The sequence below is a fragment of the Anopheles merus genome, chromosome 2R, assembly GCF_017562075.2.
Source record: "Anopheles merus strain MAF chromosome 2R, AmerM5.1, whole genome shotgun sequence".
Classification (NCBI taxonomy): domain Eukaryota; kingdom Metazoa; phylum Arthropoda; class Insecta; order Diptera; family Culicidae; genus Anopheles; species Anopheles merus.
In genome coordinates, this window is record NC_054082.1 from 11145448 (window position 1) to 11168939 (window position 23492).

A 23492-nucleotide genomic window follows, 5' to 3' on the forward strand; every position below is an offset into this window, starting at 1 on the left:
TGTCCACGATTAGTAGAAACCAAACCAAGCTTGTAAGCATCGGAAAAGCTTTAATGGAGACGCCCAGTGTTTTTCATCGCAATGTTTTTTTTTTTTACAATGCTATCGTATTGATGTAAAGCGATTCGAATTGTTTGATATTCAAAACACAGTCAACCAATTAAAAAAAAAATGTGTAGAGAGTTACTCATCTTCAATCACGTATTTAGTCGTGAGTGAGAAGATCATTCGTCGTGCCGCATAGTATGCGTTTCATAGCAAATCACTACACGATAATTAAAATGCGATTTGTTTGCTGGTGACGGAATCAAATTTCAAAACAGTCAGAAAGCCTTTGATCTTGTTTGCTGTGCATTGTGTGAAACAAAATGGCATCATTCACCGATACACAGCTGGTTAGATACACGCCACAGAACGAATGGCAAACACCCCATAAATCACCTGTTCTAGTGAACAATCAATAATTGTGCCGTTGTGAGAAAAATCAATAAGCCAGAGAATGTTTCCGAAGCGCATAAAGGCCGTAAAACGATCGTAACACACAATGAGGTGGAAGGAAAAGAGGAGGAAATTAGAATTTCGTTCATTCGTAGCGGAACCTGTGTCGAGCTATTAGTAACGAATGAATATCATGCAAAGACCGATTGTTTGCTGATCTAGTTTGCTCTGGAAAATTATTCTGTAAAAATACTGTAAAATGGAGTTTGGAAGAGAGGAAACATGGGCAATTTGAGTTTGAGCGGCTTAATGCGATATGAAAACATTTGTTTTGTGTTTGTTATTTGACATTGTTATTTGACATCACGCTAGGTCGTCATCGTACAGATTGTGCCCATCTAAAGAGTAAACAATGCACTTACCTGTATATATTTTTTCCATTTTCATGACTCAACTTCGGATACCATTTTTAACGCACACATATACACCTACACACAAGCACATCGTTGTAATTCATCAAATCACTATGTTTTGCCGTATTTTATTAACATCTATGTGAGCTTCCAACCATTAAGCTAACACACTTTTATCGCACAACTTGCATTTCGCGTGCACCGATAGCTTTGTACCATGCTTACCTCTGTTTCGTTCGCTTCTACCGCTTCTACCTTCGTGCGCTGTTGTTTAGCTAGGCCTGCTGCGATGTCTATCTTTCTGGCTAGTTTCCTAGCTGCCATCGAGCTGTGTGCACTATGGGGCCGGCCCATACAACCATTGTCCATGGTGCTGCTAGACTAACTGGCTTTTCAATCAGCTTTCGACAGCCCTGCTACTTGTGTATCAATATGGATATCTCTCTAGAAGTATAGCTCTTAAACGACTAACAGTTCACGTTTGCCTATTCGATGCGAGTTGATGCGGTCTCGCTCAACTCTCAAGAACACGTGTGATGATCAACATGATCTAGGCAAAATAAATAAACTATGTATTCAATGTTTCTCTCACTTCGGTTTCTCTGTTTAATGTTAATGTTGTCTCCCTCCTGTTTTACTATCTTCCATCCTCCATTTATCTCTCTTCCTCTCTTCCTCTCTCTCTCTCTCAAACTCTCTCTATCTCTTTCTTTCTCTCTTTTTTTCTCTCTCTCTCTAGCTTACCGCGTACAGCACCGCCAATCACCACGAATGCTTTAAAAACACACTAACGAACTTAAGCACTTGGCCGTTGCTAAATTCTGTTTCACTACTTTAAAATACTCCTTCGAAGTAATGGTTTATCTCACTACAACCTACGGGTGCTCGAAGCTCGATCGTCATCGAACGCGTTCATTGACTGGTTCGCCCAACCATCTCCCGGTCGTTCCCCAAAAGTCAGCAAACCAATTGAGTTTTCTTCAGTTCCGTGTGCAGATGCGCGCGTTTGTATGTGTGCGAGTGTTTGTGTATATATGTGTATACATGTTCGCTCCTGGATAATGTCCCTGGAGAAGAAAATATAAAAAAAAACACATACACCATAAGTAAGGTTACGTACTACGTACTACATCCAAATAGCGGCAAGCGTTCGGGGATTATGGGGTGAAATGTTTCCAGTTCATCGTAAAGTATGTCGAAGCACTTTGAAGTGGTTGTTTTTGTGCTCCGCAGGGATTAAAATAGTAAATGTAATTTCAAACAAACATTGCAATCGTTTGGGAAACATTGTAAGGGAAAGGATTTTGTAATCCCGAGTCTGCGTGTGGATTTCTATGCGTGCAGGGAGCGAATTTCTTTTAGTCGAACAGTGGCTAAACAGCGGCTTATTTGAACAGAGTTCATTTTGTGCCATGGAATTGCCACGAGCTGCATTCTGCTTTGATGTTTAAAGTTTTCTATCGTTTAAAAAGCAATCGTGTGTTTTGAAACTTTTCCACCAAAAGCAGACGATTGCAAACGAGTCACGGTTGAATAAAACTAGATCGTTTTCAATATTAATGCATTCGCTTCTCACACTTTTTCGACCGGTGGGCTTAAAGCTTTTGGGTGTATCAAACCATGAGCCATTTGTTTAGCTCTAATGCTATCAGCGGTCTGCAAAACGTATTATACCATATTTTATATTTGAACGCATAATTACTGTCGCTGAACGAGATAGTAGTTAAATCAACAGGTAGAAGACTGCTGATACTTCTCGATAAATACACATTATTGTATTCATTTCAATTGAGATGTGGTTAACGTCCTTTTTTATGCTTTATGTTACGTAAATTATGAGCTATATTGTTGTGATGTTAATGTAGTTGTGTATTGTTCTTTTTACTGTAGCGAAGAACAAATTTGACTCAATTTATTGCAATTCAACAAATCACAAAGAATTATTCGGAATAATAGTTACGAACAGCTTTTTTCCGCTACCAACACACACAGAAACCAATGCTCCAACACACATCTGCAGTTGATTATTCACGGAAAAGTTTACGGTATTGCGTTTCGGTTCCCAAACGAAATGAATCCTAAACGACACGCAATTTCCATTTGTGCACCCGTTGCGGCAGCGGTCAGCAAATCCAATCATCGAGTTGGAATCGAAATTTGAAGCCCAACACTAGTCACTCGTCCACACAGATCTTGCAATGAGACTGGACTCGATCGCACCCTGAATGCACGTCAAAAGTGATGAATTTGTGATGGGAGAACGATGAGTAATTGGGATTGAATGTGTGTGTGTGTGTGTGTGTGTGTGTGTGTGTGTGTGAGTGTTTATGTGCGAAAAAGCCATATGAAAAATTGTAATCGACTTGAAATTTTCTCATCTACAGCACCGGTCGATATGTGTTTTTATTCATGTTGTCTGTACTTCTGGCACAAATAGGTGTAACACAAAAAAAACGAATAATTCGATCAATCAATTCGGTCAATAGGTTGGGTCAGGGATTCGTAGCGAAACAAAAAACACACTTTCTCTCTTTCTCTCTCTCTCTCTCTCTCTCTCTCTCTCTCTCTCTTCAAAGTGCGTTATGTATTCGTTGCGTAGTGAAGTGTTTGAAGTCCCCCACGTCCCCAGCGGTGTACACTTACGTGAGGAGCAGCAGGAGTGTAGTGGGGTGCTCCACTGGCACTGGGCATCCGGATCCGGTCACACACATACACACACACACACACACGCGCGTTTGCTGGTGACCATCACCAATAGCCACCGGTCGTCATTCGTCATCCGTTACTGGCAAAAGCTTGTCTCCCGCGGCTCAGCCCCGGGACCCGTTTGCCGGTGCCCGTCGGCTTAGTCGTACTGCGGATGTCAGGAGAATTCGTGGCTGTTGGAGGAGCTGTGCTGCAGCTCGTTCGAGTTGTGGTTCAGGTGCAGAAAGTTGATGGTCTGCAGTTCGGCAATGTCGACGACGGGCTGTTTGTCACTGCCACCGTTGGCCGCACTCTCGAGCACGTTCACCCCGAGATGAGCTGGGCGGGGCAGACCGGTACGCATCCGGTACTCTTCCGTGCTCGGTGGTCGCCACCGTACCGAGACGGAACGCGGCCGATCTGAATGGTGTAATGTAGAAGCGTGTGAGACGGAAAGGAAGATAGAAAAAAGATAAACGAATAATACACATTCGGCTACGAATGAAAAGTCGTGCAAATGGGTATAGAAAATCGTTTCCAATCGATACCGGAATGAAAAAGAATTTTAAAAAATCCCGACTGTTTGAGATCATCCTTCAATCGAAGGTACAAAGTTTAAACCTATTCATAGGACATGATGTTTCATTTTTTTTGGTGTTGTTGTTGTTCGCTTTTTACTTCCGTTCCTTTTGTTGGCTGGGGCTTTCGGGCACGCCGACCATGATTCATCAATGCTAGACCGAGCACAGCACAGCCCGAGTTGATTGATGGTGCAAAATTTAGATTTTAGATTTTTTTCTGTATCGATCTGGTGCACCAGCAACAACAACGGGAAAGTATTTAATACACTAACTCCGCTATAAATGCGGTAAATCGATAAGCCTTCATTTTGCTGGATTTTTTTTTCATTGTCGCTTGAACCACTGTGACGTAAAATATTATCTTATCCGGCATGGAGCAAAAAAAAAAAAATAAAACGTAAATGATTTATGAATTAAATATGGAGCAAATAATTAATCTACCCCGAACTGATTGGCTCGTGGACAACATTTCCCTTCCACGAAAAGCAGCCCTAAGCAGCGAAAGAAAGCTAAACGGTTGTTTGTTGCAACTGAAGGAAAACGATCTTACTGCTACTGAGGCGCCTTCCCGAACGGTTGTTTCGAACTAAAAATGGCAATAACATTGAATCACCCCGGCCTCAATGCTTCTGGTGCACACCTTTTCACCCCCGGGTTACGATCAAATATTTATCAATAGTTCAGAACCTTCATAAATAATCGCCCGGCACAAAACGTCCACCTTGCTGCAGTTACAAACGACAGTTGTTTTGTGTGCCACGTGTCCCTTCCAGCTTGTTTACTTGTGCGCTTTTCTACGTATTTTCTGCCGATAAGAAGAAAAAAAAAACGGGACAAAAAGGGGAATTGATAGAGTGTGGGGGAATATTTGTAGCAACCAAAGGGGCGGTGCATTTGCCTTGACAACGCGAAGTTGAGTAACCTCATTCCTGGAAGGTTTTTTAGCCCAACACGATGGGTTACGATAACCTACCCACGTGTTTAGCGAAAGTGTGAAAGGGTGTATGGGAAAAAGAAAAGAAAAGAAGCAAAGTAACATGAAAACCCAATTATTTTGTCGAAACTGGCAAAGGGACACGGGACACGCTCACTGTCTGCATCTGTTTTGAGGGTTTAATGTTAATCGACAGCAACAGTGTTCTAGTGTTGGGGAAGCAAAATCGTTGCTAGGCGATGTTTAACCTGTTCAAAAATCACACTTAAGCAATCCAGCCTATTTGGACCGTTCTTTTTGAATAATAAAAAACACTCTTCCAGGAGTTCCACTGCCTTGTGATCGATGGGTTATGGGGGAAGTGACTTGTGATACTCCCAAAGAGGAAATTGCTATCGTCGTCACGCTAGTTTTTTTTTATGTCTTCAACGCCATGTAAAATTCATCACCAAATGTGAGCAAACACACACAAACACACACACTGGAAAGCACGTCGATAGCTGTGCACCAGTTCCTGCGAAATCGATTGATAGCAACCAGCAAGCGAGACCGGTTGCAAGGTGAAAACATTTCCCCCAAAGTGCTACAGTACGGGAAAAGGTGTGACCTAGGCGACTTGTAACTTTTGTCCCTTGCCATAAATTTACTCCCGCCATGCGAGTTTCACCACCAACAGAGCAAAGAGGAACTTTCCCGTATGGGGTACACTGCAAGAGCCGATCCCTTCTATATATCACCATTTGAGATCGAGAGCAACCCTAATAACTATCATTTCTACCGGATTGAAATAATAAATATGGTACTTGCAAACGGATGACAGTATGAGCAACGAGTATGAGTGCTTTTTTGCATTACAGGTACAGGAGGAAGAAAACGGTTAGATTTACAGCAGAATCGTAATTTAATTGAATCCTAACGGTACCATTTTTCTTGAACCCCGAACACCAGGACTTTTGGGAAGCAGCGCCATATGTATTACTTACATGACCGATACCGGCCCAGCTCGGAGTTGGAATTTTTGTTCAGCAGCACACCCTGCGGCACGCCGTCTCGCATACGGGAGTTGATGAACTGCAGACAGCAGAAGCAGATGATTTCCTGGAAGTACACCCGGAAGCTGCCGAGCCGAAAGGCCGACACAGAACTATTATTAGAACACATGCGTGCACACGGTTACGTTACTGCTGCCCAGCAGTGTCCCGTGTCTTACCGGCCATTCATCCAGTAGTAGATGATGGGATTAACCATTGCGTTTGACATCGCCAGCCAGTAGAAACCGAGATAGAGCTGCTGGACGTAGCTCGAGGAAGTCATCTGGTTGTTGTGGTACGCGTAGACAAAGAACAGATGATATGGCAACCAGCAGATGGCAAATATCGTTACCACAATTATGAACATTCGCACAACCTGAAAGCACACAATAAAAACCAACAACAGCCATGATTACCTTGAATGACGTGCAACGGTGAACGGAATGTGTAGTGTTTTTAATAGTATTGTTGTTGAAGCGATGGCATCAAAACTGGTCGCATTCTATCAGGTGCCCGCGGACGCGCAAATCGATTCTGTAGGGAAGCAGAACGCGCTTTCACTATGAACCGTTTAAATATAAATCATCATTCTACGTGCGTTCAGAGAGCGAGCAATAAATTTACATCGAGAAATTTAATAAAATAAAACTCTTCGACAGCCGTCCGTCCCGGATCGACTCGAATGCGGCGCCCGTCTGTGAGGAGAGATGCCTGACCTCATCATACCTTGTGTACGCGTTGCCTCCTACCTCGTACATTTCGCTTTTTGGACAGTTTTACTTTACGAAACCATTTCCGGGTATAGAAGGGATGAAACTGGATGAGAAGGAATTCCTAACCAACAAATTATTATCTGCTCTAGCAGACGTTATTTGCATGCAAAGAAGCAGTAGCAGTAGCGGCAAACATAGCGATGAATTCCCGCAGCCAAATCCGGGATGATGTTCCCGTAAGCCTCCCACTTTACCCATCAAGCGGGTTTGTTTTCCGCGCTTCCGTAAGGACAAGAAAAGAGGCCATACATTCCAGGAAAGAGTATACATAGTCTAGAGTAGCCATAGCAGGACGCAGTGGACCATCGAGGAGCGCTGGACCGTTCCGTTATATTTTGGGTTTAATTTAAAAGCGTGAAGGAATGCAAATTTGACAGCTTACCTCTGACATTCGGTCGGACAGGGTAAGTGGCTTCCAAAAGGGTGAGCGAAAGATCTTTCGTCCGCAAGTCTTGATGTACTGCTGGTCTCCTAGCTGTCTCCGAAAAGGCGCTCTGTGTGTCTATATATTTTCTCGCAAAACAGCAGCACCGAAGGCACATCCAAATTCCGGTCCAATTTAGTGCTCTAACGACAACTGATCCTTAAAGCTTAAAGCTCACGCGCTAAATATGCTGCCACGCAAATGGGTCGTTGAGCGAAGGGTGCATTCACGTTTTGGCGGCAGCGGCGAGTTCAATGGAGAACACGGTCGCGATTACTGGGAGACGCGTAAGCGTGACAGCGTAAAACGTCAAGCGTACGTCACTGGTGGCGAAAGGAGGCGACCGGATGTGTTGGGCGGAAAATAATTTTCATACGAAACCCATTAGCGAATGAACCATCGGTATTGTTCTCGCGGTTGAAACAGTGGGGTAAATGGCTTGTCAGAGATACAGAGTTTTGACCTAGTTTGACATAAGAAAAACTCACCCAGTAGGAACCCACGTGTTTTGCATTTTTAAAAATGCCCCTTTCACTTTTGGCTCCGTTAGTTGAATGGAAATGTTTCATTTGCTTTTTGCGTAACACCGTCGTTTGTGTTTCTTTGCAAGTCGGAAACAATGTCAGAAAAAAAGTGTCTCTTCCCTCTAGTGTAATATTCACTTTGCAGTTTGATTGTGTAATCCTGTACGTGAGCGAGTCGTTATAAACTTTTCCCCTTTTAACAAACATAGAGAAACTATCATACAATGCGCAAACCGCTGATTGTCCCAGCACCTAGGATCGTTGGCCTGTGCACATCCTTTGAGCAATAAAACCCAACATCTTCACTGATTGTGTGTGCAGCTTTCCACTTTATCTCTTCCGGTTTGATGCTTGCTAGCAAGGTTTATGATAGGGTGGTGCAAAAAAAAACAAAAGCCAGTCTACCAAGCAGAAATCTAATTTTGGAGAACGTGTCTCGATGTCGACGCCAAAAACCCGAATGCACGCCACAAAACGACAGCCCGAAAGTTTGCCGTGACAATGTCGACCATAAGATCATGGGATATGATTAGCTTCCTGAACGAGCGCATAAAGAAAAGTGCCACTGCTGAGCGAGAAGCTGCACGAAATTATTGCTACACCCCCCCCTCCCTCCACCCCACCGCCCATCGTGTTGGAACGAGTGACGGAAATTGTGACACCGGCAACAAAATTTTGTCCCAGCCCGCTCAGTTGCTTTTGGACTCAGTGAAGTGCGCACTGGAAGTGATAGTGGGAGATTGTGGGGGGGGGGGAAGAAGAAACAATAAGCAAAGTACGATACAACCTGTCGTACACGGCACTGCCACAGAGAGAAAGATGTTCCAAAACGTGTAGCCATAAACTTCGAAATGAACTTTGTTTCCGACAAATGCCGGGCAGGCGGAAGTAAAAATCGAGAAAGAGTATCGCGCAGCGAACCGATACCTCGTCGTGAGAAGAAAGGGTGGTACGATGTGAAACTTTCTGAGTGCTGCTATCTGCTGTTTACTTCGATCGAATCGGATGCAATATTAATTGCACCCAAAGGGGCTTGCATTGTGTGCCCTCTCAACACAGCGGCGGGTAGTTTGTCATGGCAATTGCATGCCGGATGTGTCGGCGGGTAGAGTAGGCTATGTACAACCGTCTTTCCTACGCTGTCGGAGCAAGGGATGTTTGGAAATGCTCGGGTAGCATGAATATTGTAGTCAGAAGCTGTTTTATGAGTGAGCAAAACGCCCATGGGATAACTGGCTCGTGCTGGTAACATTTCGTCGACGAAGCTGATAAAATTAGCGTAATTATAGTGTGAATTATGCTGAACAGCTTGCCCAGCCTTCCATCGTCATGCTGTGGGATTCGTCTGCGCATCAAAGTGCAAACATTTGCGATTTTTTGTGAGTAATTCAACGCCACTGCGAGGAACTATTTCCTTACATAAGAAAACAGAATAGTTTCCATCTTTTTAGAAAGAACTAGATTAATTATGGTGTGAAGTATGCTGAAAAGCTTGGTCAGATATTCACTGACAGTGGGATTCGTTTATGCATCCAATGGCTAATAATTGCGATTCCTATTAGCCACCATTGTCACATATTTTGAGGGTAATTCCACGCCACTGCAACAACTTCATTTCCGCCCAAATAAATCCCATGACCTTTTCCAACTGCAATAGGATGCAACAATTACATTGATGACCATAAACCCCCTAACGTTTACGAGCGAATTCCGAACGCATCGCTAGAGCTAAAACTAGCAAGAGTGAAACTTTGCTATGTATCCTCATGTTGTACTGTAAGGCCTTGGAACAATCAAATTAAAAATATATATCTAATTATGGTTGTTTTTGCATTGGCAGCGTATCACTTGTTACGGTTAAAATCAGCCTGGCTCAAACACCAGATTAACGTAGTTTCACAGAAATGAGTGCGATCCGAAAAAAAACAAACAAGATCGAACACACCCGAGTTTTTTTTATCATAAGTTGGAAAAATATTAATGACAATCCTGTGTTGGTTTCTTTTAAGGGTTTGTTGTAATCTTAACTTTACGCAACCCCTTTTGCACGGATATGAACAACATCCGACAAAAACCAAAGCGTCCACGACTTGCCATTGAGCAAACGAACGCACTTCGGGAGGCTTAGCGTAGTAAATGATTAAAAAAGTTTCATCGCAGAAGCCGATTTTATTTCCACCGCTGGTGTCGCATACTTGCAAAGAGAAGCGACGGTGGGCCGTGTACCATGTTTGTCCCTTTTGCCGCGGGTGCTAAATTCCTTTTTCCTTTTTTTTTCTTTTTTTTAACGAAAGCTATTATAAGGCGCTTCATCTTACGTCTTTACTTTACACCTCGTGGCCGGCAGGCAAATGATGGGTGGTGCGTACAAGCTGAAGGAAATGGTTGAAAGCGAAAAAAGAGAATTAATTTTAAAAGATCTTCATATCTGTACTCTGTACCGGGGCACAAAGCGCAGTTTTTGTTGTTGTTGTTGAAAATATCCAGTACAATTTCCGTTTCCACGTTTTCTTGATTCAGCTTTGGTTATTATTTATCTTGCTTAGGAGAGCAACAGCAAAACACGCAAGCACGCTCGGGGGTCAAAGGTCAGCCAAGAATGGTTGACTTTTACTTTGCGCACTGCCACACAAGTGCCGCACAATGCTGTCAAAATATTTAATGTAGTAAGCTGCGGATTGGTACGTCTTTCGTGTTATTTTTCAGTGTATTTTAAGTGTTTATTTTATATTTCCATCGTAAGTAGTAAATAAATATTTTTCAACTCTAGAGTGTTGCAAATTGGTGATGGAATAGAATAAAATAACAATAAATAAAGTACGACTCTCGCATAACATAACAACACTACTTTTAAGAATTTCCCTCATCTGCCCAAAGCGAACTGAGTTGTGAATGAGTCTGAATATAAATGAAAGCCTTGATTGTGGTTGTGAGTTTGTACTAACCCAGATTGGAAACTATTCACCGAAACTTATTCACCCCCCCCCCCCCCCCACCCATTGCTAAGGTAAACTATCTACGGCAACTATTACCCGAACATCACCACAGCATCCTTCATAACATAGCGCTTTCACTTCTGAGCGGCTCGACTATGCAAGAATCAATAATGAATCGCTTTAAACACCGGGTCTTACATTCGTAGTCTTTAAGCAAAGTTCGGTAGAAATGTTGCCTTTCCGCTCCGTTACCTTCCACCATGCAGGGGAAGCTGATGGGACGTTGTTAGTTTGTGGTTTCTCGAGCAATTCGATGATGTTTTGATACAATGCGAGAGCCATCCGGTAGCAAACTCACCCTCAACACCGGTGAACATAGCACACTAAATCTCACACCATAGCTTCCATCATCTCCCGACCTTTTTCATCACCCCACGCAACCCATATACCTGCTGGCACAATTGAACATCCTTGTTCCGAGGCGCATTCAAGCATCACTTTCAAACCAGCTCGGGTCCGATCGTTGAACAAGAGAAGGCACTTCGAAGAAAACTGATATCAACCATCAGCTGATTCAACGTGAAAATTGTACAGTTGACAAGCAGCTTGCCCAGCACAGGACGACGGGCGAAAGGCATTGTCTTGGGGAGGGGGCAAACTGCATCCGGTGTTATTTTTGCTACAAATGGTATTGTAGCGACGGCAGTGACGTTAGCGCAAGTATTTCACAAGGAAAAGAAATATTAGTCATACAAGAATAATGTTCATACTGTTTTTAAAGTATGCAAGTGCGAAGCAACAACAAATTGTGACTATTATCGTTTAAAGAGAGAAAGCAAACAGCAAACGGAAACAGATTCGAAATTTCACCAAACCTGATGTAATACAGTTAATAGCGTTATTTTATCCTAGAGCTACGGATTATGGTTAATGTAAACGTCCAAAACTTATCGTAACAAGATAATTTTCTAAGAAGTGCGCCGGACGATATTACTTTTACTGATGGAAAAACCACTACCAAACACCACCTAATGATACCTCGTGCTTCACAAAAGCATTCCATTTTCTTAACTAACACATTTCACGCGAAACGAAATTCCCCAGAGAGGGGTCGAATTGGTTGGTTGGGAATTTCCAGAACCCAAACACTTTGCGCGTGTGTCGCTCTGTCACTCTCTGCCTCTGTCCCTTGTATGATTGAATCGGATGGAGTGTCAATTTGCTTGACGCCAGTGTCATAACAAGCTTGGTACTATTGATAATTTATTTATCACAAGCACAGGTCGGTTCTCAACTAACCGTAAACCTACTAATGGCCGGTGACACTCGATGGAAGGTGACACTCCGCAAAACAAGTGCTCCGCTGAAGCGTGCGAACGACCACCGAACGTTGATAAACCTCGTCAGTCATTTAATTCATCTCACTAAACTCTCGTTCCTCCTTCCTCTTTCCCCCGTCTATCCATCCATCTCTGAAACGGGTCAACCTTTCACTGATGAAGATGACACCCAGCAGTGATATTCAAATGCGAGCTTTAACAGAGCATGTAGCCGCCCCGCTGTTGTATTGGCTTTGTGGCGGTGAACAGGTAATTGATTGGTGCCCGGTTGGCCACAGGCTGTCGGTGGTGCTTCTCCGGTCTACTATCATCAAGGATTTAATGTAATTTGATTTCGGAAATGAATCACATCGCATGAACTTCTGGGTAGGACCGGTCCACTTAGTCGGTTATTTGCGATGGATGTGTTCTGTAGTGTTGGCGTTGTTGTACTACGAGTCGCCCTTGTATTAAGCTCCGAGTGAGCGGATATTTTGAAGAAGCTAGAGGAAGAACTCTGCAAAGATTATGTAGTACGTGGAAATTCGATTTCACCTTGACTCTTCCCAATCGCCCGTAGAGGCTGATGACGCACGATAAGCGCAGCGGTGAGCGTTCTGTTTATTTTGCGACCATTGTACGAGCACATTTTGGTTCTTATTGCTATCAGTTTCAAATCGTGTTTCGCTCTTGTTTCTATTGTCATTTACTATAATAACTATGATAAACCATTTATTATGATAACTAGGATAAGTAAGTAAGTATTTTCAGTGAGTGGAATATGACCTAATAACGAAAGAATATATTCAATAAGCAACATCTGTAAGAAATTCTCAATTTAAAGTCATATACCCATATCTGAGTCGGTGCGGTGCCTTCGAAAAAAGCTTGTTTAACGAACCAACCCAGCATTAAAGAGCACCGGTAGTGTTGGTACATCTAAAAATATAATCGTACAATCTGAATCATTACACTTCTTCTGCCTCGTTATATTTATTCTTCAATATGGTATTTTGAAAACGTGCCTTATTAAGTTCATACCCATTAGGAGTTGAAGTACATGCTCAAAAAAAACAGCAACTATATTGCAAAATTTAATTTCCACCTTCACCGAGTGAACCGAAAGAAGCATCCGGGAAGGCGAGAGTTTCGAGCTCAAAATTCTAATCATCCGAAGCCGGGTTAGAGCAGGAAGAAAAGCAAAACGAAACACCCGCCCCTATCTCACAACCACCATCCCCGACCAATCAACAAACCATTGAAAATTGGCCGAACTGAAGGTAGGCAAAGGTGAAAGAAATTAAAGAGGGAAAAAAAACAAAGGCAATTGAAAAATGGTATAAAATTAAGAATTAAGATTCGTAGCGCAAATAAGTCGAATTAAGTTGTGCCTGTCGTGCAGGGCTGGGCGCCTCCATCATCGCGGAGCCATGGAACCACACGAAACAGCGTGGTATAATTTAAACGACGAGGGTTGTTATATCCCTCGATCTTTGAGCGAAGAGAAAGCGTGCCAAATACTTTCCCCCTCAGCACGCGTAAGAAACGGTGGTGCACTGCCTTGTCGAACAGTTTTATGATAGCGTATTTTCGGCGTTCGGATAAGCGAAAGGACGTGCGAATTATACTAAAAATTAGAACTTAACTGCCACTATAATTGGACAGCCATTAGAGAGTATTTCTTAAAGAAAAATTCTACTTCATTTGGCAACTGAACGAGAGGACAGCAAGCTTTGCGAGCAGCTTAATCGTAATCGTTTTGTATCGTTTTTAATTTTCCCTTTTTATGGCTATCGACTTTCCTTTCCTTCGGTGGCGTACATTTGAAACACCTTCATGCCTGGCTGCTCGTACTGATTGTCTTTCCATCAGTTGAGTGTTAATGGTTTTTTATTATTGTTTTCTTCTGTCTACTTTATCCTCAAATGGTCCTCAGCGCAGTGCTTGAAATTCATTTTTATAAAGTCACGCCTTTCAGCGTATTTGTAGGAATGTATAGCATAGCACAGAAAGAATGTGATAAATGCAACATGGAGGAAAAAGCTAATACCGTATAAAAGATTAGACAAAAACCGACCAGTAAAACATATAGGATATATTCGTGTGGTAAGTTCCACTCAGACGATGAAATAAGCGAACCCCAGTATATAAACCTATGCCCAACCGGACGATGTGCATTGACTAATGGTATAGAATAGCGGGTAAGCATTCCCTCACTACCGGAACCTCTAGCATAGCGTACGATTAAACCTTAGCTTCGTCAGCACACACTTACCTTCTTTTTCGATTTCATCGACTCTAGCTGCCGTTCGGTGTGTTCGCCAATGGAGCGGCTGCCCCAGAGCTCGCGACCCATCAGTGAGTAGCAGACGATCATGATCAGCATCGGAATGCCGTAGGTGAGTATCAGGAACACCAGGTTGTAGCTGTCACGTCGGCGTGAATGAAAAGAAGAAGAGGAAAAAAAACGAGAAAGAGCAAAACAGTCAGAGAGAGCAAAAACAACAGTGTTAGCAAAACCCGGAATGAAATGCCGTCAGAGTCTGGCTAATTGAGTTATTGTGCACAGAAGCACCGGCTTAATTGAAAACCATCGCTACCGGGACTGCCGCTGAGGCCGCCGCCGGTACACAGCGCATGTAAGATGGCGTACGACAATGTATGCGATACGAGAATGTGCTATACGTGGTCGAAAAAAAAACATAACCAGAAAACGCACCGGAAAGCAGAATAAACTCTTGCCCGCAATGGCCCGCAGCTGTCGGCAAGGGAGACTGGCCCCTCGCGGGAGTGCTTCCAGATGATTATTGAGTTAGCACAAAACGAACGAAAGAGCATGCGATGTAAGACAGTAATCAACGGCTATTGCTATTCGATGGCCAGTGCCGTGTGCGAGCAAAAGCAGGACAAGGAAAGGCAAAGTGATTGTGCGAAAAAAAGAGAGTAAATTAATGCAGCAGTGGTTCGTGACGAAATGTGATAATCCCCTTGGCAAAATTGATGATATTTTAACGGTAAAATAGCTACAGCCAGTCCATTGTCCATAAATCATTATTTTTTGCTGGCTCATTGCAATAAAACCATTGGCCTATATTTTGCAATATTGCCCCCAAAATAACACCTTCAAATGGAATATCCAATAGGGTGAAGGAAATTTAATTTCTCCAGCATAATTAAACCGCCAGATTGTGCTGCTCCTTAATCCTGCGATTTAATAATGTCCTCACATAAAACAACGCACTCAGGGCGACCTCAACAAGCTATTAATTCCCCTGCAAAAAGCGCCATTCATGCCGTCCTTTCTGTTTGGCGCATTTTCAATTAGTGCACTTTGCATTTGATACAGCCAATGCTTCCGGTTGGAGCAGCACCGTCATCGTCAGCAGCAGCAGCAGCAACAGCTGCTGCCGCGTGTTGGTTTAGCAATTAGTTTTCTGTCTGCTTCTTATGCTTCAAAAATTATTCACCACTTTACCGTCGGTAAGTGGCTGTGCTGCGCTCTTGGTTGCCGTCGGTTTTCCCGAAAAGTGTGTCCAAAGTTACGAAGTCGCTATTAATTACACAGCCCAAGGAGTTTGCCGCGAGAGCTACCCGAAGGATGAAAACAATCACTGCACAAAACGCATAGTTTTCCGGTTCGTTGTGGTTTTTGGTGGGGTTTAGTTTGGTTTAGCTTCTTCTGCTATAGTGTCAAATTTTATCACAAACGAAAGTGCAGCCTGATCATTGGAAACGTTACATGTTGCGCACAACGGAGGACTTTGCAATCTTATCAATGAATGTGTCTGGACGGCTCTATTTCATAACACACAAAAAAGGTCATATTCTTATGCAACTTCAACCCTCGATCGATTCGGGAAAAATTGGCTATCGGACGAGGCTGTTCTTTTTAGGCTCACTCGACCCGTTTCGTCAGTCAGGCCAACGAATGGGAAGGAACGAACATAACACCCACCAGCAACCTATAAACAAACCGGGAACAAAGAACTTGTTTGATCTTTGCTTGTTCCAATCAAAGACAATATCCTCCGGAAATTTGTACCGACCGTTGACGAGACAGAGGCGGCAACATTGTTTGCTTGATAGAGGGTCAAACGAACGATAAACGTTCATTATGGGTATTTTGTTGTTGTTGTTGTTGTTGTTGAAGTTTTCGATCATTGGACGATTAAAGTTCGGAATTGCCATTTAGTTGTTACATTTACTGCTTCATACTTTCATGCTTTCGTTGTAAGTCCAGCCGTATATTTCATCGGATCCAGTTGTTGGTGCTTCAAGAAACGCTTCTATTTTTAGACAACTCTGAATTGTGACTACCATCATCATCATCATCATCATCATCATCACCATCATCATCATCATCATCATCATCATCATCATCATCATTATCAATGATGCACGGCAGGAGCATCTTCTCATTGTTCCCATCATCGACGTGGTAAGGAGTTTGGGTGAACCAAACATTGTACGCTCTGGTAACCAATGGTAACGGGACGCTTGTTCAAACAGACGAAGCACCTCAAAACTTTATGGTAAAAGGAGCTCTGCTTCAGTTTCAAGTGTTTCGCCAGCATGCTAGGTCGGTGCGTCTCTTTGGTTTCGGTCGAAAATTTGACCAAATAATTGTCTTGAAAAAGTGTTTCTGGTTGCTCTGCCTATCAGGCTTCTGGTTTCACTAGCTGTTTCAATGGCACTGGTACAGGATGTAGTTCTTGTGGACTTTGCTCTGTCTACAATTAGTACTTCATTTCAATTGCTTCATTTAACCTTATTCAAAGAATTCGAGGTAAAGGGTTTTGATTAGAAAAAAAAAGCTAAAGCAGCGATAATAACCGTTTAGTTGTGGTACTAGATAAAGTACTTAAACTATCTTTTCAATGAAAGGATATTTATGTTAGTAGTTTCTACATTCATTATTAGTCATGTATTCTGCCCTAAATATGATCCCATCCACCGCGTATGTTTGCATCTTCCAATCGTTCGGCTTAAGATGGCTTACGCGCTACCTAGGCATTGCCAGTGTGCTTGAACAAACCGCAAAGATGACCTGTTTCGAGCAAACTTTGCTAAACTTTTTCTCCACCATTGTCAGTGCCCACTGAGTGATGGGTGAAAAGTTTGAGTGACGCTTTGCCGCTCTTAGCTTTCCCGCGTTACTTGTTGTAACCAAGCACCAAGCAAGCCCCCCGGGGCGACGATCCAAACTTTTGTGACCAACCGACTCGTGTATCAAAGACAAAGGGAGAGAGATGTAAAGAGAGAGCCTGAAACATTGTGCTTGGCTGATCGCACATTTTGTCATATTCATCGCAGTCGTTGTCGTCGCCGACCGAATATATTAAGTGTACCAAATTTGGCGTGGCATCGCTTCAATCGCTTTTTGGATGTTACTGCTTGTAGCCTCAACTACAAGGTTTCAGTGTGAAAATAAAACCGATTCAAAAAGGTAACGCAATTTAAAAATTCGTTGATTGCATTCGAAGTCAGCACCGCTGTTGAGACGATTCGCCGTTGTGTTTCGTTTTTATCTTTTATTTTTCTAAGGTGATCCGTCCATTTCTTCGTAACTTCAGATTGAGATATTGCGACAGAAATGAATCGACAACTCAATTATGTGTCGTAATATTTCCGTAATTTAAACAAATAAACGAAAGGATCTTCCATTCCGTCAGCTGGCAGCGGCTACGGTTCGCACCGGAATGCGCCTGTGACGCCTGTTCCAGGCCATGATTGATCTTGACAATTCAGTGTCGGTGCGTCTTCTATTACTATTCATTCATTGCACCATTAAGCCACTGTAGCATCTGATTCGTTTGCATACTTTGAGCTTCATCTTTTGTCCGCACAATTTCTTCGTCCGGCAATCATTCGACGCCGATGAATGGGAAGAAAGCAAGTAAGAACATAAAATAAAATCAACAGGCGGAAATGGTTTTGCCATTGTTGGACGATTTCCTTCCACGCGTATCGCGTTTGGATTGAAGGATGTTCAAAATCGATTCAAACAATACACAATCAACCCTGATCGAAGCGTGAAATGAAAGGCAAACGATCTGAACTTGTTTGCGTTTTTTTTTTTTGTCATTTGGTTTGTTTGCTGCAAGAAATAGTTTTCTTTTTTTCACAGAAAGTACTATCAAACGTCTTCCAGGCATGCTTTAAGATTAATATTTTATGATGTATTTTTCCCTTATCATCGAACTGGTTTTTATGCCTGCCCCTATTTCAAAAGGATACAGATCCCTCCCTGGTCCCGCATCGCATTGTGCAAATAATGTTGTTCACGTTCACAGTTCCTTTCCGTTTCTGGGCGACCCTTATCCGTCCGGAACTATGTATTCATTTCCGTACGCCATCGGATATTTATTTTTCTGCCCTTTTTATTCATCCTTCAACAACTAATCGGAGGTTCGATTCACCCCGAAGCAGCATTATGAAGTAGAGGAAGAAAACACTGTCCCCAACAGTAGCGACTACAGCAAGCCCTTACGCAGCACCCATGACAACGTATCGGAGAGATCATCCAACCGGCATCCGGGTTGTGTGAGGCGGAAAACATAAACACATAAAAATTTATCAAGATGATTTTTAATAGGCTTCCGCTGCTACGGCTCACCAGGCGTCTCCATCGCACAATCGAAACCGTCCGGGATTGGTTTTTACCGTTCATTTCAGTAAAAGCTTTTCGGGCCTTGTTCGCAGAAAGCGCACTTTGCCTTTTTCTTTCCCACCTTCACATTGGCCTTGACTCGATCCCCCTCCGCCTGTTGCCACACTGTCCTGTGAGCTATTTCTATCTGCATAATCGAGCACATCTGCACGCCAATCCGATCTGAGGCGGGGCGAGTAGCTGAAATCTGGGCACCGAATTCGTATGAAATTGAGTTTCGTGACGGTATTAGCAAAACTCAAATAACATTATAGCACGCCGCAAATAATGCCATGAACCGGTGTCTGGGCGGTGGCAAATGGGCTGTACTGTGCGGAAGAAAACAATACACGATCTGCTTATTCAATTATCCCGCTGGATTATGTGTACGGGCTGACGTTCGGTGGCAAATGATACCGCACAGCCGGAGCAAACCAACGCACTGATATTGACACGCGGTCAAAGAGTTCTGAAGAGCTGAGTGAAGTTCGGTGTAAAAGTGTTTGCTGTGTGTTTGCTGTGTGTGTTTTTTTTTGTTTTATTTGTTCAGCCCGATTCCAGTACAGACAGAAATACATACATTCGAACGAATCCGGCCAGTCTCGGTGCCCCGACTCGTTTCGTCACTCTCAGCGATGTTGCGTGGGTGCTAATGTTACGCAACAGTTCCTCGTCCTCGTTCGCGGTCTGACGGAAAGGAGGTCAGATGGGTGGCTATGTTTACCGAAACAATACATCACCCACCAAACTGATTTTGCACCCTTGGGAGTATGTTTTCTCAGCTTCTAGCCGTGCTATATGACGCTCAACCAAGCTGCCTCCGCGCGGTGCGCTTGTTGCCTCACAGTATGCGCAACGCTATGATCATAATTGAATAACGTATCGAGAGTTTCGGCAACGCTCGGTCTCTGACGGATTATGACGTAATTGTGAATTCATTAGCCCACGCTCCGATGCCACGTGCGGAATGGTGCTGTGTTGGGCTGCTCTGCTGCATCCTTTGTCATTGCACGAGCTTGTGCTTCTGCTAATGTTTTGTATGCCGAGTGCCACGCCTTATGGGAATGTGCTAGCCTACCGGAGGCATGCGGCTGCTCAATTAATGTAACGGCTTACAGCCGAGCTTATGATGCTTTATGCCTGTGCATACGATTCTCACCGCACACACAAAGCGGCTTACGGTGTTGCGGGACCCTTTTTGTTGTACACCGGGCTGGTACGTTGAAGTTTACACGGTCGTGACATGGTTGATTTATGTGATAATAAAGGAATGTATGGTATACAAAATGTAAAGGGTTTCCCACTTAATGCGCCACAGTTCGCACACTTTTCGTAGGGATGTAAGACCCACATCAACATCATCATCAATGCACAGAGAGTCGTGAGAGTGTAAAAATGTTCAAAGCTAGGATGAACAACCCTGTAATACATAGTGAACAAAAGTCTGAACTTCAACTTATCGTTCTTTACTGTAACAATTAAAATGCTTGTATGTAGCTTCAAACGCATCGTTTTGTGGATTTAAATTGAAGTTATGTTCCTAAAGGTATTCCGGTAACTCCATCTTTCATCATCAACGCTATCTTCTTCTAGACGTAACGAACTAAACAATGAAATGTTCTCGAAACCGGACGCTACTGGTGCCAATACAACTTCTTGGCACCAGCTGGAAAAGCCACAAAAACCAACAAGCTTTAAGAATTTTAAATCAATTAAATGTTAAATTTCATGTTAAAAACAAATCTGCCTTGTTGGTTCCTTTAAAAAACCATTGAACCTTCCCTAAACAAGAGCTCCCGGATGGGTATAGAATTTATCTTATCCCTCGAGACGGGTTGCTGAAAACCCATGTTCTCACCGAAGCATCGAACGCGGCAGTCAAACGAAGGCCACCCTTGAGAGATTTAGCTTTATTTGGGTAATTCTCTTCGCAATGCCATCCCACCGTCTCAGACAACACTTCAACCGAATGGTTCGGCGTTAAACTGTTTCTTCCATTTGATCAACCGAGCGACGCAAGGTAGCTCAAGTTTCCTGTACCAACGGTTCAGCCCAAAGGTTTCCATGGTTGTGTTGTGTGTGTTTTTAAAAAAAAGAATTTAACAACTTTCACCACACAGCTTCTGACAGTCGGTAATTTATTTTGCAAACTTTTTCGCTCTTTCGGGGTTTGCTGTATAGTTTGCCTCATTCGGGTGAAAATTTATCCGCTGCGGGGTGAGGTTGGGCTGGATGGTTGGCGAAGAGCGGTTTCTAAGCAAGATGAAGATCCCACATACGGCTCGAATGTACAGGTTTTGGAGAAAACTTTCAGCCACCCGGCACGCTGCTCTACCGGGAAAAGCGGCTCACGTGCCTGAAGTGTTTGAATTTGTGCTGTGCTGTCGTTGTTGCTGTTGTCCGTCCCCATGCTTTTCCGTGCCGTGCATTGGGCAGGAAATTCAATTATTAACATTCGAAGGATTTACGCGGGAAACCATACGACAATGGCATTCGGAATGCGTCCAAATCACGATGTATTCATTTCTTCGTCAAATTCCACAATGCGACAACAGCCAACTGTGTGCCATAATTTTGCAGCGCAGGAAGTTTGGGGAAAGACGAGGAAGCGTGATAAGGTCAGCAGCGTTGTTGGCCCGCCAGGTCCGGTCCCCGGTCCGTGCGCCGCTCTCACCATGGCATGGTTTGGTGTACCGTTCTGGTGACAATTTGGGCTCCTTTTGCCGGCATCTGCAAGCGTCTGCCCGTGCGGACGGACGCGTTCGTTATTCGGGCGGAAAAAATGTGCCTCGTGGATGATATTTTAAAACCATGGCTTGCCGATAGGCGAGCACAATCTGGTTGCTCCGGCATCGTCCGGCATGTGCGCTGTCCTTTCGGTTTTGGTGGCGACATTTTTGACGTGCCTTTTGCGCTGAATAAATTTGTTTATCATTTGGTTCACGTGTCCAGCGAACGGTGAAGCAACGTGGTTGATGTTTGGTACAGCAAAAAGAAAAAATAATCTCGATCGGAAACTACACTGCATTCTGTTTGTGTAGGAATTAAAAAGAGCTGGTGATTTGTCCTAATATTAGTCGTAGATGGGCGAAGACTAGGAAACGAATTCAATGGCTTGGAATTTCATGTCAGATTCTTAATACCATTGTACACAATGAACAAGCCAATCTGAGACTCGTATGTGTTAGGATTCTTACCAGGTTCATGGAATTTATCGGCTGAAATTGTGTCAACACTCCAGACAAAGCAGCGCACCAAACTCTTTGGGTTTTGAGCCTAGCTGATTTCTGCCTACAGAAATCCCCAGATTCTTTACATGTTCGATCATATTAGCTCAGGTAGGGTTGAACGTTTCTGCTAAAGCACAAACAAATTTCAATATCATAACTCTTTTACAGTGAAAGAAACGAAAATGATTGGTTGTATCTGTCGTCGGATTGGAAAAGTTGTTCGTCGAAGAAATTGGGTATGGGTTGACCATGTTTTCAAATGTCTGCTTTCTGGATTTAATCAACTGCGTGCACTGTTGGTACACTTATGCTCTAATATTGCCACGTGATCTTAAACAAACGCAATACACTGTACCGCATAGCTAGTAACCAGAAGTAACAATTTCTTTTGTTGTTTTTTATTCGCTGTCTACAGTCCAATATACTATCAACGCTATAACCACCATACACACTGATATGCAGATCCGCTGTCTGTCAATCTGTGATGCTAACAAAAACAAGCGTCCCCGAACAAAAGCTTCCGGTTGCAATATCTGTTTAGGAAGTTCGGTTGCTCAAACATGTCACCCAGTATCGAGAAACAAAGTGATACTAAATGCGGTCGACAGCAACATCAGCAAACCGTGCGATGTTTACGGTATGTTTTTTTTTTTACGCGTGACAGAGACTGAATTTGAAATGTATGGCTACAAAAATAAACACTAGCAAACGTCATACGTCATACGGGCCCTTTTTGTATGATTGATGTAAAAAATACTTACATATAATCTGCCATCGATGTTGGATATCGTCCGTCCGGCCAGAGCATATAGCAAACCGTGCGGGTTTTTCCGTTGTTATATCTTTGAAGAAACATACGAAAGTAGATGAAAAGCTTTTATTATCAAACCTCAAACAATCGCACAATCGAAAAATGCTTTTGCTACTGCGTAAGTTTTGCGTGGGAAGAGTGCAGCACAGAAAAGAAGGTCTCTGCTTGTAGCAGACTGCACCGAAATTTAGAGAAATAATGTATATTGAAATATGAGAGAAATATGTTCATTACAGCACGCAAACTAATCAAAACAAAGCCCAAAGTAAATTGCACAATCCTGCGAGAGCTCAATACTCAAACGACACTTTTCGGTGTGCTGTTGCTAAGCAGTGTGCTAATTTAATTCATTCTTCTGCGCAGTCCGAACTATCGAATTCTGCCCGTAGCAGCAGCATCAGCAGCAGCAGCATCAACCCGAGCACCAGCGTGTTGGAAAAGTGTCATTTTCAATTACGATTTGATCCTTTACCCTCGTTCTGTGCAAGCGCCCTTCGCTTCGCTAAAAGAACTTACCGCTTCGTCATCACAGTCGAGTACATCAGGCACGGTGCCGCTAGGACGCAGCTCAACGCCCAGATGATTAAAAGAAAGATCCGGGCCTTCTTCCGAGACGTCCGGTGGCGCAGCGGATGCACTATCGCAATGTACCTACAGGCAGCAGAACAGAAAAGAAAGGAGAAATCGTTCGTGAGATAGCGGGAGATAGCGGGTGTGTCGAGCGCTGAAATGTGATGCCTTTCT

General features: G+C 43.3%; 1 protein-coding gene and 1 long non-coding RNA gene across 6 annotated transcripts in view; one reads left to right on the plus strand and one right to left on the minus strand.

Moving 5' to 3' along the window:
- Positions 1–941: 941 nt before the first annotated feature.
- Positions 942–23492, minus strand: part of LOC121603753 (tachykinin-like peptides receptor 86C) — a 52982-nt gene continuing 30431 nt past the window's right edge. For all 3 annotated transcript variants that reach the window (XM_041932956.1, XM_041932953.1, XM_041932954.1), the window contains exons 5-11: positions 23265–23399; positions 22699–22779; positions 14334–14484; positions 6262–6458; positions 6035–6168; positions 3495–3956; positions 942–1918 (exon numbers count right to left, since the gene is read on the minus strand). In XM_041932956.1, the coding sequence (XP_041788890.1) occupies positions 3715–3956; positions 6035–6168; positions 6262–6458; positions 14334–14484; positions 22699–22779; positions 23265–23399 (940 nt within the window). In that variant the 3' untranslated portion in view covers positions 942–1918; positions 3495–3714. The remainder of the gene's footprint in view (positions 1919–3494; positions 3957–6034; positions 6169–6261; positions 6459–14333; positions 14485–22698; positions 22780–23264; positions 23400–23492) is intronic.
- Positions 8955–9782, plus strand: LOC121603754. 3 transcript variants are annotated; one of them, XR_006006709.1, is made up of 3 exons: positions 8955–9182; positions 9235–9579; positions 9644–9782. It is a non-coding gene; the product is annotated as an uncharacterized LOC121603754 (long non-coding RNA). The 3 variants fall into 3 exon arrangements; XR_006006710.1 differs by having other exon boundaries at positions 9240–9579; XR_006006708.1 differs by having other exon boundaries at positions 9255–9579.